Genomic DNA, 13,405 nt, shown 5'->3' on the forward strand with positions numbered 1-13,405 from the left:
CAGAGCGTAGCTGGGAGCCCTCCTAGGCAGGGGCTGTCCAGGACAACCAGCAGCTGGGCTGTGGCTCTTCAGACCTTATTTTACTTCAATACAATTTCTTCAAAGCTTATAAGATTGCTAAAGAAAAATGGATGCCTTAGGTAAAATGGGATTTGCTTAAAGACTGGGCATAGCAAAGAGAAGATCAGTGCGAACCCGTAAGTGCCCCCAGCCAGGAGCTGGTGGGACCTTCTCATCACTCCTATTGAAAGTGGCACCTGGTCCTTTTTATCCAGCTGCCCTCTGGTACCATCACATCGCAAAATGTCATCCGACATCCCCATCATACCCCCAAACTGTCCCCCTGGGCAAGGACCCTGCTTCTCTGGCAAGGAAAGCGCAACCCAAAGACAGAACGCTACTTGCACCGGGATGTTTAGTTGTGTTATGAGCTTTTATTTAAAAAGCACATTTATACAGCAATAATTTCGCAGATACAAACTTCAATTTTGTATTCTACAAAAGTCTTTGAATATTCTTCTCTTTACAAAATGGAACATTACAAAAATACAGACAATTTAATATGTTTTTTTTTATACAAATGTCTCTAATTGTAGTTATTTTCATTAAAATATTACTACCACAGAACTACAATATTTTAGTCGACTATAAAAAAATTAATTCAATGCTTTTTTAAGCAGCAAAATGTAAATAACACAGGTCAGGACACAGTTTATAGTCATAGTGGATATATCTAAAATTGTTTCAGAAATAATATTTTACATAGTTAATTTTTAAGGTTTTATACATTATTTATATAATATTTATAATATAAAAAAAAATCATAGCTTGCTATAAGTTGAAATGATAGGACGGATTCTGTGAGAAGGATGTGCAAATGGCCGTTCTGCGTGTTCTGCGGGATCCCTTTGCAAACGCGCTTCGTGGAAGGGCTGCAAACCAAGGACCTGTGGCTTCTGGGCAAAAAAAAAAATTCACCATCACACCCGAGAGAGGCACAGCTGATTTCCCACCGGAGTGACCCAGCGGAGCACAGGACCTGGTACTGCCATGGCGCACCCCGGGGTGCCCCAGGGAGGAGGAGGAGGAGGAGGAGAGGAGGGGATGCACAAACCGACTGACACCCAGGCCGGGACGTGCCGCCCAGCAGCCCGTCCCAAAACTGCAGAATAAAAGTTTCCCCGGGACTCAGCCCCGGGGTCGTAGTGCGAACGAGTCTTCGGCAGAGCCGCCGCTCCCCTCGCGCAAACCGCCGGCTCCCGCGGGCGGGCGCACAGAAAACCTGCTGGGATTTTTTTTTGGGGAAAAGGGGATGGCTGGGAAGTGGAGGATGCTCTTTTCACTTAGAGGGGCTCGGGTGGGATGAGCCCTCGCCAGGGAGTGAGCGGGGAGGAAGAAATGTGGCTTCTCTGCATGGAGGAAGGAGCTCTCCGGCCTCACTGCGCGTCTTGGGGCCGCTCGTTAAAGGCGTGTAGTGTGAGCAGAGAGAACAGAGACCCTTCGGAGATCTTGGACTGGGCAAGCTTCTTCTAAATTAAGTCACAGTATGGAAGAGAGGAGGCAAAAATAAACTAGGATCAAAAAGAGAAAAAAGCAACTCTTACAAACCAATCCCAGATCTTGACTCAGTGCTGTTGCTCATATGTAGTGCTATACAATTTAGTGTCTTGAGTTGGTTTTTTTTCTCGCAGGCATTGGAAATCTTCATAGAAAAAATCTAGGATGGCCAGCTTTCCAAAAATCCCTTAGTGTTCATTGGGCTAGGAACAATTTGGCGTTCACTACAACATGAACACTCAAACCAATTGCACATCCAGAACTCCGGCACCTCTCTTTGTTTGTTCGGCTTTTTGTGTTGTGTGGGTTTTCTTTCCTTTTTCATTGCCGCCTTTGCCTTAGTTCACCATCACCACCACCCCTTTCATCCAAATGTCGCAAGTTGAAAAGACCACAGAGTAAGACTTTACTGGTCGGGCAAGAAAGTCTCTCCCTACATTCTACTGTCTGATGAGATTTGAGAGCAGCAGGTAGTTGCTGTCAGCAGTCACTTTTCTTTTGCAAAAAAAAAAAAAAAAAAAAGAGTTTAAAATACAACACCCATCCGATTCCTTGAAGTTCTACACCATGTTGTGATGGTTATTCCTCTCAATGATGTCCACAGGTGAAAGGATCTCCTTCCGGATGGGAGGTGGAGGCAGGCAAGTCTTTGTCTTCGGCTTGAAGAGATCTGAGACGTAAAACACCTGTAGGAATAAGTGGAAAAGGCAAACTTAGCCACAGTGGGTGATGCTTTCTTCAAAAAGTTGGTTTACAGAACACATACACGTCTTTAAGCTGTGAAAATAGCACTTTTTGAACGACTGGCCGTAACAGCTGCGAAATCCCAAGTGCCTGCTACCACCTTTCTGTACAGCAGAGAAAAAGGCTCAGCCCGCCCTAAAGAGTGTAAAAACATGAGAGGACAGCTTGATTTCTCACTGCGTAATCACTGAGTGCAACACCCAGACCTCTGCTGAATGGGTTGAAAAGCCAGGAAACAGATCCATGGCCTGCACTCCAATAAAATAACAAAGGTCTCCAAAGGGCTGGCCTGACTCATCCTGAGTGGTTTCAGGGATGGAGTTGGTGTGAAACAATTCATTGAGCCAGACATCAGGTAGGCAATTAAAAGCTTTCAAATCAAAGCTGTGTTAAAAGCTCTCAGCAGAGAGTCAAGAGTGAGCGATGCTCCTCACGCCCCACCAAGGCACCAGGACAGAGCTGGGGTCTGGTGGAAGCCAAAGGCTAAGGAGAGGAGGAGCTATTCCTGACTCCTTCTTCCTAAATATCCCGTGATGTAACCCCTCTCCCGGATGTGAAAAAAGCCAGTGCCTGGCAATTTCGGAAGGTAGCAACACAATAAGAAACAAAGTGCTGGGAGGAAACTTCCACATCCTCCTTTGGCCACATGAAGCTTATCAGTCCTTCAGGACTGGGGCACTTTCACCCTTGCCAAACCTTAGCCCCGTGCCAGAAGGGAAAAGAGTCAGATCCTCTGGAGGAAGCAAGAAGTGGCAAGGATTCATCATTTTGTCACCTAGCACCACAGCCCCAAACTTCCATCCTGCCACCGACTGCCTCTCCCAGCCCAAATGTGACGGCTCACCCCAGAAATCCTAAACCCCAATAATCTGGACTAAAGCCATGGGTTTGCTGAGCTGAAATCCCAGGATGAGCAGCACATGGCTGTAGGAATCACAGTACATTTGGGTTTTCTCCCAGAGTACTCAAATGCAACACTTAAGCACCCAGAAAAATCAGGGGAAAAAATAATTCCAAGGTGCTCAAGGAATAACATTAGATTACTACTTCCAGGCTGGGTAACACAGGGAGGAAGGAAAGGTTTGCCCCACCTGCATCTCCCCATTTTCTAGCTACCCAGAGCCGTGTGCAGCAGGTCAAGTTGTCCTTGGAAATAACTTTTGCAAGCCCCTATCTGCACGGCAGATGAGGCTCAAGCTGGGCAGACAGCGAAGCTGCTGTAAGCAGCAATTTACTCCTGCAATTGTAACCAGGGATGCAGGAAGCTGAGCTCCGCTTTTATTACTTTGTGGAAAAGCAGAGAAGGAGCAGATTTATGAAATAGGTCTTTTCTTGGTGAATGTGCTGGTGGCTGGCTGTTTGGTTGTGTAACAGAGCTGATAAAGTTGTTTACAGGGCATCCAAGTGGCAGCATGTGTACCTTTGGGTAAAAAACAGGATCCAGCTGATGCTCCTAAGGATCACAAGTTGGAGTCTGGCCCCTTGCTGGAGCATCACAGTGTAAAAACACATTGAACTGCTCTGGCACTGGTTTTCTTTTGGGTTGTTAATGACTGTAAACCCCCCATTTGTCTGGTTTGGAGCACTTCTGGTGCCATCTCGCTCATTTGTCCACCTCTGAGAGCTGGATTCAATCAAAAAGGTGTCCAGCTTCTGCACCAAGATAGCCATGACAAATCAATTTAGGGGAGGAGATTGCTGAGTGCAAGAAGCATATGGGGATTGCTTTGAGTCTGGTCCTTTGACAGGAATGAGTTATGATGGAGTGTCATCCTGGGTATTTCAGCTTTTACTGTGCTGCTTTTCAGCGTTTCATTCAGAGACTGGTTAAGAGGTTTCATTTCTCTTTAAACTGTATTTCACTTTAACATGGCTGGAGGTTATATAAACATTTATAGGAATAATGAAATGTGATCTTTGGGGGTTAAAAGTGTGTTAAATCCTCCTAATGCTTGAACTGTTTAACACAAAAAAGGACTAATAAACGTGCTAAGTTTTTCACTTGGATTAGCTCCATTTCCTGTAGAAGGTGCTCTCCACCCATAAAGAAAACTTGATGGGAGAAGACTGAGAGCCTATTTTAAGCCAATATCTTACATTCCCACTCAGCAATTCCTATTACTTTTCATTATATTGAAGCAATTTTTAATCCTATACAGAGAGGTTAAAACAACTCATCTAAGCTAACCAGAGCAACACTGGGAGCATGTCCTTCTGACATCTCCCCTCTTCCCTCTCCCTCAGATGAGACATAAACCACACAACACACAGCAAGCTGCCTACAAGGCACATAAAAACTATTTCTATTTGAGAAATCCTCATCGTATTTCAGCCTGGGTCCAAATCTGAATGTTTCATCAGCTGGAAGTGCTTGACATTAATGTCTTCTGCTTGTTATTTCAGGCACTGAAAGACAAACGTGTCTGCTGCAGCATGACCTGGGTTTAAGCTTGGGCAGCCTTCGGAGATGAAATCCACAATTGGTTGCTACTGCAAATTACGGCCTGATAACTGTGGTGTTTTTACAGCTCTTGACTATCACCAGGGTGGACCCTGAAGGCTTTGCTGGGGGAAGGGGTGGCTGGGAGCACCCAGGCTTGGAGGTGATGAGTCTCCAGGTCCTTCCCTCTGTTTCAGAGCAGCCTGTGTGGGAGAGCTGGGCAAGAACCCCCAGGACATCCCAGGAATTGCAGCCAAAAGCTGCTGAACTGCTCCTCCAGTGCAAACTCCAGGGTGTTTTGGGATGACTCTTCCTCTTGTCCCTTGCTGCCACCTCCCAAAATGGAGGAAAGTCTGTCAGGCCCTCCTAGGCAAAGGCTCCCACCAGCAAAGCCAGGTTCTGGAGAACAGCACACTGGTGGTTCTCTGCAGGCTGAGGGGATGGGACAAGGGCTGGGTTCACACCCTGCCCTGAGCCCTAAGCTACGTCCCGAGATGTTCCAGGTCACGGAGCCCTTCCTGCAAAGTGTTTGGAGACAACTGCCCCTTCCACCAGCGGGCTGGGACAGCAGCTCAGGCTGCCCCAGGCTCGCAGGCAAACCCAAGACTGCCTGGGAAACTCCAGGCAGCTGCTTCCTATGACACAGGAAAACTATCCCAGCCCTGCCACAGCCTCCCCTCCCCAGCACAGCTTCCAGCTGCCGGAGGGCTGGGAGGGCACAGCCAGGCCTGCTGCTTGTCCCAGCCAGGAAGCATCCGGACACTCATCCCAAGCATCCGGAGCGCTATTGTCCTTCTGGAATCGCTGTTGGGATCCAGGGATGGATTGCCTGGTCTCCACTCCCCTTCCCTAGGGCTGTTAGCCCACTTCTCAGCATAAAGACACACACACTTCTCCCACCTTCCCCTCTGGGTCTGCTGGCCCTGCATGGGACATCGGCACCAGGCAATGGCAAAACCCAACAGCTACTGCTCACAGAGTTAATACCATGAAAACGTCCCAACAATGACATGTCTCTTTTGGCTTTGGAATATTATCAACGAGTGGGAAGTACATAAATAACCTCTTTTCTCTCCCTGCAAAATGTAATATTGGTGAACTTAACTCCTTGTTCCCAAGGCTGATTTACTTTTAGAACAGTTTAAAAAAAAAACCAAAAAACAACAACAACAACAACAAAAACCCCACAAAAAGTGGTGAGTTGTTAAAATCTTGGTTTCAGGAGTTCACACAGGCACAGAAACCACCACAGCCCCCAGAGTTCCTTTGGGTCTATCTGAGGCAGCTGCCTGACCTGGTGCCCCCCATCCTGCCAACTTAAAACATCTTCATCTGTCACTTCGAGTTACAGGGCTCTGCAATCAGGTCACCCTTTGGAGAGCAAGTGGCACGAGAACCAGCCCAGCAGCTGAAGAGAAGTGGGCACAGCTTTTGTTGGGCACTTTCTCAAAAGCCCTTTTCCTCCATGAAAATCTGCCTCCCCTCATTGGGCTGCCACCCGTTTTCGGACGGATTGTGTGGGGAACAGCCATAATCCCAACCACCCCAGACTCTCTGCTCAGCTCCTGGTGGACATAGGAAAGGAAAGGAAATACTCTCCCTTGACTGAACATCCTTCCAGTGCCCCGAGCTGCCTGGACCAAGCCTCCGCAGCACAGCGCTTCCCACCACATCCCCAGCTGTAACACGGAATCACCTGAGCTGAACTGGTGGGTTGCAAAGGCACTGCTATTCCCACAGGACCCTCCCAGCACTCCCAGTGCCGCTCCTGCCCTGTTTTCCACACTCACCACGCAGTAAGCCACCAGGGCTCCCTGTGCAAAGCCTGCCAGCACGTCGGTGGGGTGGTGCTTGTGGTCCGACACGCGGGACAGGCCGGTGTAAAACGCCATCATGATGAGGGTGAACTGCAGCAGGGGACGGAGCAGGCGGCCTCCCTTCCACGTGAATCTGGCCTGCAGATAAAACTGTGGGAAGAGAGGGAAACAAACAAAAAAAAAAGGTTGTGTTAATTTGCCCAAAATGAAGCAGCAACTGCTCTGTGGGGGTGGCTGTGGGGCAGCCATGGCCCTGTGGCTCAAGGAGGGGGAGTTGTCAAAGAGGAAGGATGAAGTATGCTCCTTGCACATGTGTGGGCTCTGGAGGGGTTTTTAACCCATGGAGAGGATGAGGACAGTGGTGGATGGGCATAGCCCCCCCTCAGTGAGCCCACACTAGAGGATTGGGACCCCGTGCATCCCAGCTCTGCTTCAGCCTCCACGCAGCACCACATCCGAGTAAAGAAATTCCTCCGGAGCATTATTTAGCGCATAACAAAAACAAGGTGCCAAATCTGGGGTATTTAGGACTCACAGCATCTCTCAGAGGAAAAAGAAGAGTCAATGCAGCATGCTTAACCTTCTGAGCCACCCCAAGAACTCCCAGACATGGCCACAGCCACTGACAACATGCACAATGCCACCCTCTAACACTACCACCCTGTCTCCCAGCCTGAGCCCCAGGGTTTGCAGGAAAGCAGGGAGCAGCTGCCCCGCTCCACGGCCTGGGAATTCCCTCACTGGGTGGGAATGACAAGCAAGGCCCTGGCTCAGCCCAAAAACACGATGCTGAGGTGATGTCAAGCAGACATTGTAGCCCTGCCGTGACTATCTCGGGCCCGTTTCCGTTCTGGCTGCCGGGCACGGCCGGTTCCTGTGGGAACCGGGAAGCTGGGCGGGAAGAGAGGGCAGGAAAACAGCAACTCCTGCCCGTGGATGAGTGCAGGGAGGAAGGCTGTGGGGAGGGAGGGACGCCACAGCAGCCTCCAGGCTTGGGGAGCAGAGGGTGTGAGAGTGCGTGGCAAATGCTGCTCAGCCCCGGACGCTCAGCCCCACTGCCCGTGGGCTCAGCCCCCCAGCTCTGCTCTGCCTGCTCCTAAATGAAGCACTGGAGTCAGACCCAGTGTCCTGCAAGGGGCTCTGCTATATCAGAGGGCTGGAAAGGGGTTTAATCCCCATTTATGATCCCTTTTACACATGCAGAGCAGTTTGCACCGCCTTGATGTGAAAGGGAATGAAGCTCTCGCTGGGTTCCCTGGAACCACAAACAACTTAATGACAACATAAAAGCATAAAATGACCTATAAAAGCAGAACTAATTGGGAAGCTGATAAGAGGGAAGCATCATTTTGGCCAATTTAATATGTTTGGCTGTTGCACAAACATTGTATTTACCCCTTTTTGGAAAGAACACACACTGGGCTCTTCTGAAGAAACGAAACATCGCGTCATCTCAATGGAGCAGATGCTCCAAATTATCCAGATTGTTAGCCAATTAACATGGAAGGGAGCAGCACCAAAACAGCTCGGTGCTGGCTAATTCACATGGTGATTCTGGGGAATATATCTGCAAACCAGCCCGAGCCTGGGAACAGAGCCACGGCCCCATGGAGCACACCCCACACCCCACACCACAGAAACTCGTGCACGCAGAGCTATGGGGTGAGTCTCAGCTCCCACAGCAAGCCCACGCTGATGCAGCCCAGCACATGGACCACTGGGCTGGTTCTCTATAGTTTGGGATGATAATTTTCATTGCCATGGTCTTTGGGCACCCAACTTCTGCCCCAGAGGATAACTGTGCAGACAGGATACAGCTGTGGATGCCCCATCCCTGAAGTGTCCAAGGCCAGGCTGGATGGAGCTCTGAGCAGCCTGGTCTAGTGGAAGGTGTCCCTGCCCATGGCAGGGGACTGGAAATAGGTGACCTTTAAGGTCCCTTCCATCCCAAACCATTCCACAATTCTATTTTCATGTTCGAGAGCCTCAGCTCAGCCCAGGTGACAGTGCAAAACTCAGATTCCAGTGCACTGCTGCTGCAGAGCAAAAATAACTCCAATATTATATATTATAAACCATCACTCTCAGTTCTACCAGGAAGACTTGAAACCTGATGCCTTATTTTAATCTTGTGTCTTTGTCCCATCAAATCCCTTAAGAAGGAAATTTGCTGCTGGATAATCTGACATTTGTCACTTTTGCACAGTCTGGACATCTCCTCAAATCATTCCATCCCACAAGCCTGGACTGAACAGGTCATCTAGAGGTTAGGGTGCAAAGTATCAATTAAAAATCAGCAAAAAAAGCAAATAGCAAGTTTGAAGACACAATAAAGCAGGCACTTCTGGAGCTGGACTGTGACCCTCATGTGCAATCTTTAGCCCTGGAAAAGGAGTAAAAAGCAGTGTGGCACCATACGGGGTGTGCTGGGTGTCCCCCAAATCCCCAGCACCCTACTCACACCCACACCTGCACATCTTGGAGGGCTAAAACTCACCTGAACAGTGCCCCTCAGACACTGCAACACCAGTGTGAGGATCTCAACTGAGTTCCTTTTACTGCCACAATTAAGGCCATGGAAAAGTTGCTCCTTACTCCCCATTCATAAGGACAAAAGAAGAGGGTAACAGCACTCCTCATATTCCACAGGCATTTTATGAACCTGCAGTATTACAAAAGCTGCTCTCAAACACCAGGATCCCCTAAATACTTTCAAGGTAAGACTTGAGGTGCTCCAGACTTTGCCCTCAGTATGAAAGAAAACCCCAGTTAATAAGAGAAGGTCAAAAAGTGAAAGTAGAATTCAGAGGCTGAAAGGATCAGAATTTCCCTAAAGCAGGAATTAGTGCTATTACAAGAAATGGGAAGTTCCTGGAAATTTATCTGAAAATCTGCTTATGAAGGTGTTTTTTGTTGCTTTGTTTTGGTGTTTTTTTGCTCCTGGGAGCAAATCTGAAATGCTGCCTGCTACAGACTGACAGATTTGGATGGGAATGTGGAGCTGGAATGGAGCTCTTCCCGGGAGGGGGTGGAAGAGCAAGACTACAACCAGGGTTATTTCCACCACAGATCATCGCAGGGCAGCGAAAACCAGGAGCACCACCAGGAGCAAGGGTGGATGGAATGGGATCACACAGAGTGGGAGTTATTTGGCGTTCCCATCCGCTGTCTCCTGGCAGAGGCTGAGTTACCACAAAGCAGATGGTTTGAGGGACGTCTTATCACTCTTCCTGTGCCAGGGGACTTCCACAGTGCTGGTGGGGACATCCCACAGCCACACACAACCTCTGAGCAAACCGAGGAGGAGCTGGCAGGGGACACAGGCTCAGAGCATCACCTCCAGCCTCCCGGGGCTTTCTGCTCTCCAGAAACCCTGTCCCATTCACACTCTCCCCACCGCAGGGCTGGACTCCATCAACCTCAGCCCTTAGTCACACCTAAAGTTTCCTTCTGGGAAACAGCTGGGCTTGCTCCTGGCTGTCTGACCTGAAGTGACCTCCTTCTCCAGCCCCATCTGCAAGCAGAGTGGTACCCAAAGTGCTACAGGGCCAAAACTTCCCCAGCCCAAACTCACTCCAGTGTAACAGACTGCCCTGGCTGGACAAAGCCAGCTGGAGGCTGGGGAATGCAGAACTTGGCTTTTAGCACCAAGCTGGACGGAAAGGAAGGACAGGAGATGGGAAAAGACCTCTCAGCACCTCTCAGCATGTATTGTTTGCCTCTTCCCTGCCTCTGCTGAGTGCACAGCACCCTCTCACCCCACCAGAAACATCCCCAGCAGCTCAGCAGCTCAGTTCACGCCTCAGCCTTGGCCTCTGATGTAATTCCAATTTATTCATTTCCTTAGGTCACCACTGAACTCAACTCCTAGTCCACAGTCACCACAGAGGTTCCTTCACAAGGGCACATCACTGCTTAGCTGCACCAGGGCACCTTCTCCACCCTGCAGCAAGGAGCTCCAGGAAGAAACCTCACACTCCCTCTGACACACAAACCCAGCAACATCTCTCATTTTTCATTTACATCAGTAGAACACACCACAACCCATTCCGAAGTCTTCTGGATCACCCACTAACACAAATACACAAGCTTTGCTTGCATATTATCCAGAATCAGCCAACATTGCTGAAGGATATTAATTCCGCTTTTCTGATATTTAAATTTAGCTCTTCTGCACTCTTCGTGTGATTTCAGGCAACTTCATGCTGCAAATAAATCATCATTATGGTCTCACATGCTCGAGGAGTAGAAAGAATCCCCTTTGCTCCCTGCAAAGACTCCCCCACATCGACAGAAACAAAACCAAGAGGTGTGGGTCAGCTGTGGAATAAGCTGTTCCTTCCATACCTCTCCTTTCCTCAGCCTGCTATAAATATGTATTACAGCTCAGCCAAGGAGTAACAAAGCAAGGAAAATTAAGACAAAGAGGATTACCCAAGAGTAATTTCCCCTTTTAAATTTTTTATACAAAGGCCTGATGTTAATTGAGTATTCCTGGTGACAAGAAGGCTGCGAGAAACTTCGCCCTGAAGTCTCAGCATTTAGAACTAAATCCCAGGGGATTTTGCTGTGTTGCAAGTGCCTTTCCCTGGGACTTTTCCCTCAAAGCCCTCCAGGGCTTGGCACCTATCGGTGTTTTCCTGCTAGGAGCCCATGGATAGCACAGGGCTCTGCTGCTATGCCGGGAAAAGCTGTGGTCACTCATCCACTGTCCAACCAAATACCTGGACAAATCCAGCCCCACGGTGCAGGCGAAGCCCTGCGGGATGCGTGGGAATCCATGGATTTTTGAATAGACTGACTGGAATTTTCTGGCACCCGTCTCCACCAGGTGAAGTGAACTCGAAAACATTTTAATTCAGAATGGGCTCCGAGAGTGAAGCCAGGGAACGCCAGGAAAAGACGGGAAGTGACTTATCCTGGAAATATGAAGTATTGTTCAATCAGGAACACGCTCGGGACACGAGTGATCTGCCAAACCTCTGCAGGACACGCTCAGCCCCACAGATACCCCCACTCTGCAGAGGCCCCTGGCACACTCTTGGTATCCAAAGTGTAGGCAGCAACCTGCTGCAGCACAGCCCTCACTTCCCAGGAACAGGGGAGCATCCGTTTTGTCTTGATTGAGATGATCTCCTGATTGAATCCATCAAACACACCTCCTGCAGGCGCTGGCGTGGTGGATGCCACATTTCTAACCAGGCTTTCAAACCCCCAACCATTCACTGAGGTGGGCAAGACAGTGGGGTTTACCTTGCACCAAATAAAATCCCTCTGGCTTACTATAATGTCTTTTTTCTTGTAATTATTTTTTGGTATTATCGGCCTCTCCAGGGTGTCAGATTTTCTGCCTTGCTTTTTCTGTGAGATTTCTCTGTCAGGCTCGGGCAGTGACCAGGGAGCTGGAGTGATGGAGAGCAGGGTGCTGTTAGACAAGCTGGAATCAGAATCATTTAGGTGGAAGAGAGCCTTAAGATCATTGCCTCACCTGTCTTGTCTCAAGTTGCCTTTTCCTCCCTTCGATTCATCATCAAACACTTGATGTAATTTTCCCTGACTTCTCAAGGCACAAGGCACCTGGACAGCTGGTCAGACAGAGCCTGCTACCAGCCTTATCACAACACTTCAAGTTGAAAATTAAAATAATTTTTATAAAGGGATTGCCTCCTCCATAGAGAGGGATAAATGGAACAGCCTCTTGTCAGGGGGCGTGGGGAGAGGCTGGTGAGTGCTGACAGCTCAATTGTTCCTATATGGGGACAGGGAAGGGCAGCAAAGAGAGACCAGAGGCACCTCTGTGCTCCAAAGCATCCCACAGGAGCTGAACACCACTTTTAAAGCCTGTTGCAAAGTCAGAAAGAACATCAGGCAGCAGGCATTGGTGCAAAGCAGCACTGGGAAATCAGGCATGCAGGTTTCCCATGCATTCTGTGGGAACTTGGAATGCACTCTGCAGTTTTGGGGTCTCTGTCACCAGCCCCCCAATCACTGTAGACCTATTTGTCTCCCACCTGGTCCACAAGAGCCGGAATTTTAGAAAAACACATGGAAAAAAAAAAAGTTTGTCCAGCACCCTGCAGAAAATGGGTTAAGCCCCAGTAGAGAAACCATCCCCAACTTAACAGGGACTGGCAGTCCTTGCTGTTCCCAGATGCTGGGCTCAGAAGCACCTCAGGGCTGACTTATCCAACTGCCCACAGAGCTCCCCAGAAATAAATGTCTGCCCATGTGAGCATTCCAAACTCAGCTCAGAGAGTTTTACGATGGGCTGAGCCTCCTGTGAAGCATCACCAAGGCAGCTGTTCATTGTAATACAGCTGGGAGGAGACAGCCAAAACGTTCACTGCAGAAATCCAAAAGTTTTCCAAGAACAAAATAAAAGGGAAAACAAAGAAAGAATTTAATATGCTGCCCACAACTGCCTGGAAAGCTCAGTGATTCAATTACAGAAGCTGCTCACAGGGAGGGGGCATCCAAGGCTGAAAAGGCAGGAGGGAGGAGTGGTCACTTATCTTCCCAGAGGGTAAGGGATGAGGGGGTGCACTGCTCACAGATAAAAGCTCATGTTTCATGTTTTTATCAGTGCTGTTCCTCTGCTTGCTAGTCCAAGATTACCGGGGATGGAGGAGGAGCACGAATCTTAAAAGCAGCACAATACTTGATTTTTTATGAACTAAGTAACTTTTTACAAAGGAAAACCAGACACAAACCCCTCTGCAGCCCCCTGCAGAAGGCCCTGTGTGTGTGTCCAGCCCGTGTGGGCAGCGTTGCCTCCCGCAGCCCTGGCAGGAAGCACCTTGGCAGCCACCCTGGCCCCAGCCCCGGCACAGGAAGGGCAGAGCCATTT

General features: G+C 49.1%; 1 protein-coding gene across 1 annotated transcript in view; it reads right to left on the reverse strand.

Moving 5' to 3' along the window:
- Positions 1 to 414: 414 nt before the first annotated feature.
- Positions 415 to 13,405, reverse strand: part of PLPP3 (phospholipid phosphatase 3) — a 44,118-nt gene continuing 31,127 nt past the window's right edge. Inside the window, exons 5-6 of the mRNA XM_032117940.1 lie at positions 6,532 to 6,708; positions 415 to 2,243 (exon numbers count right to left, since the gene is read on the reverse strand). Of these exons, the coding sequence (XP_031973831.1) occupies positions 2,118 to 2,243; positions 6,532 to 6,708 (303 nt within the window). The 3' untranslated portion in view covers positions 415 to 2,117. The remainder of the gene's footprint in view (positions 2,244 to 6,531; positions 6,709 to 13,405) is intronic.

Source organism: Corvus moneduloides, chromosome 9 (genome assembly GCF_009650955.1).
Source record: "Corvus moneduloides isolate bCorMon1 chromosome 9, bCorMon1.pri, whole genome shotgun sequence".
In the NCBI taxonomy this organism is placed as follows: domain Eukaryota; kingdom Metazoa; phylum Chordata; class Aves; order Passeriformes; family Corvidae; genus Corvus; species Corvus moneduloides.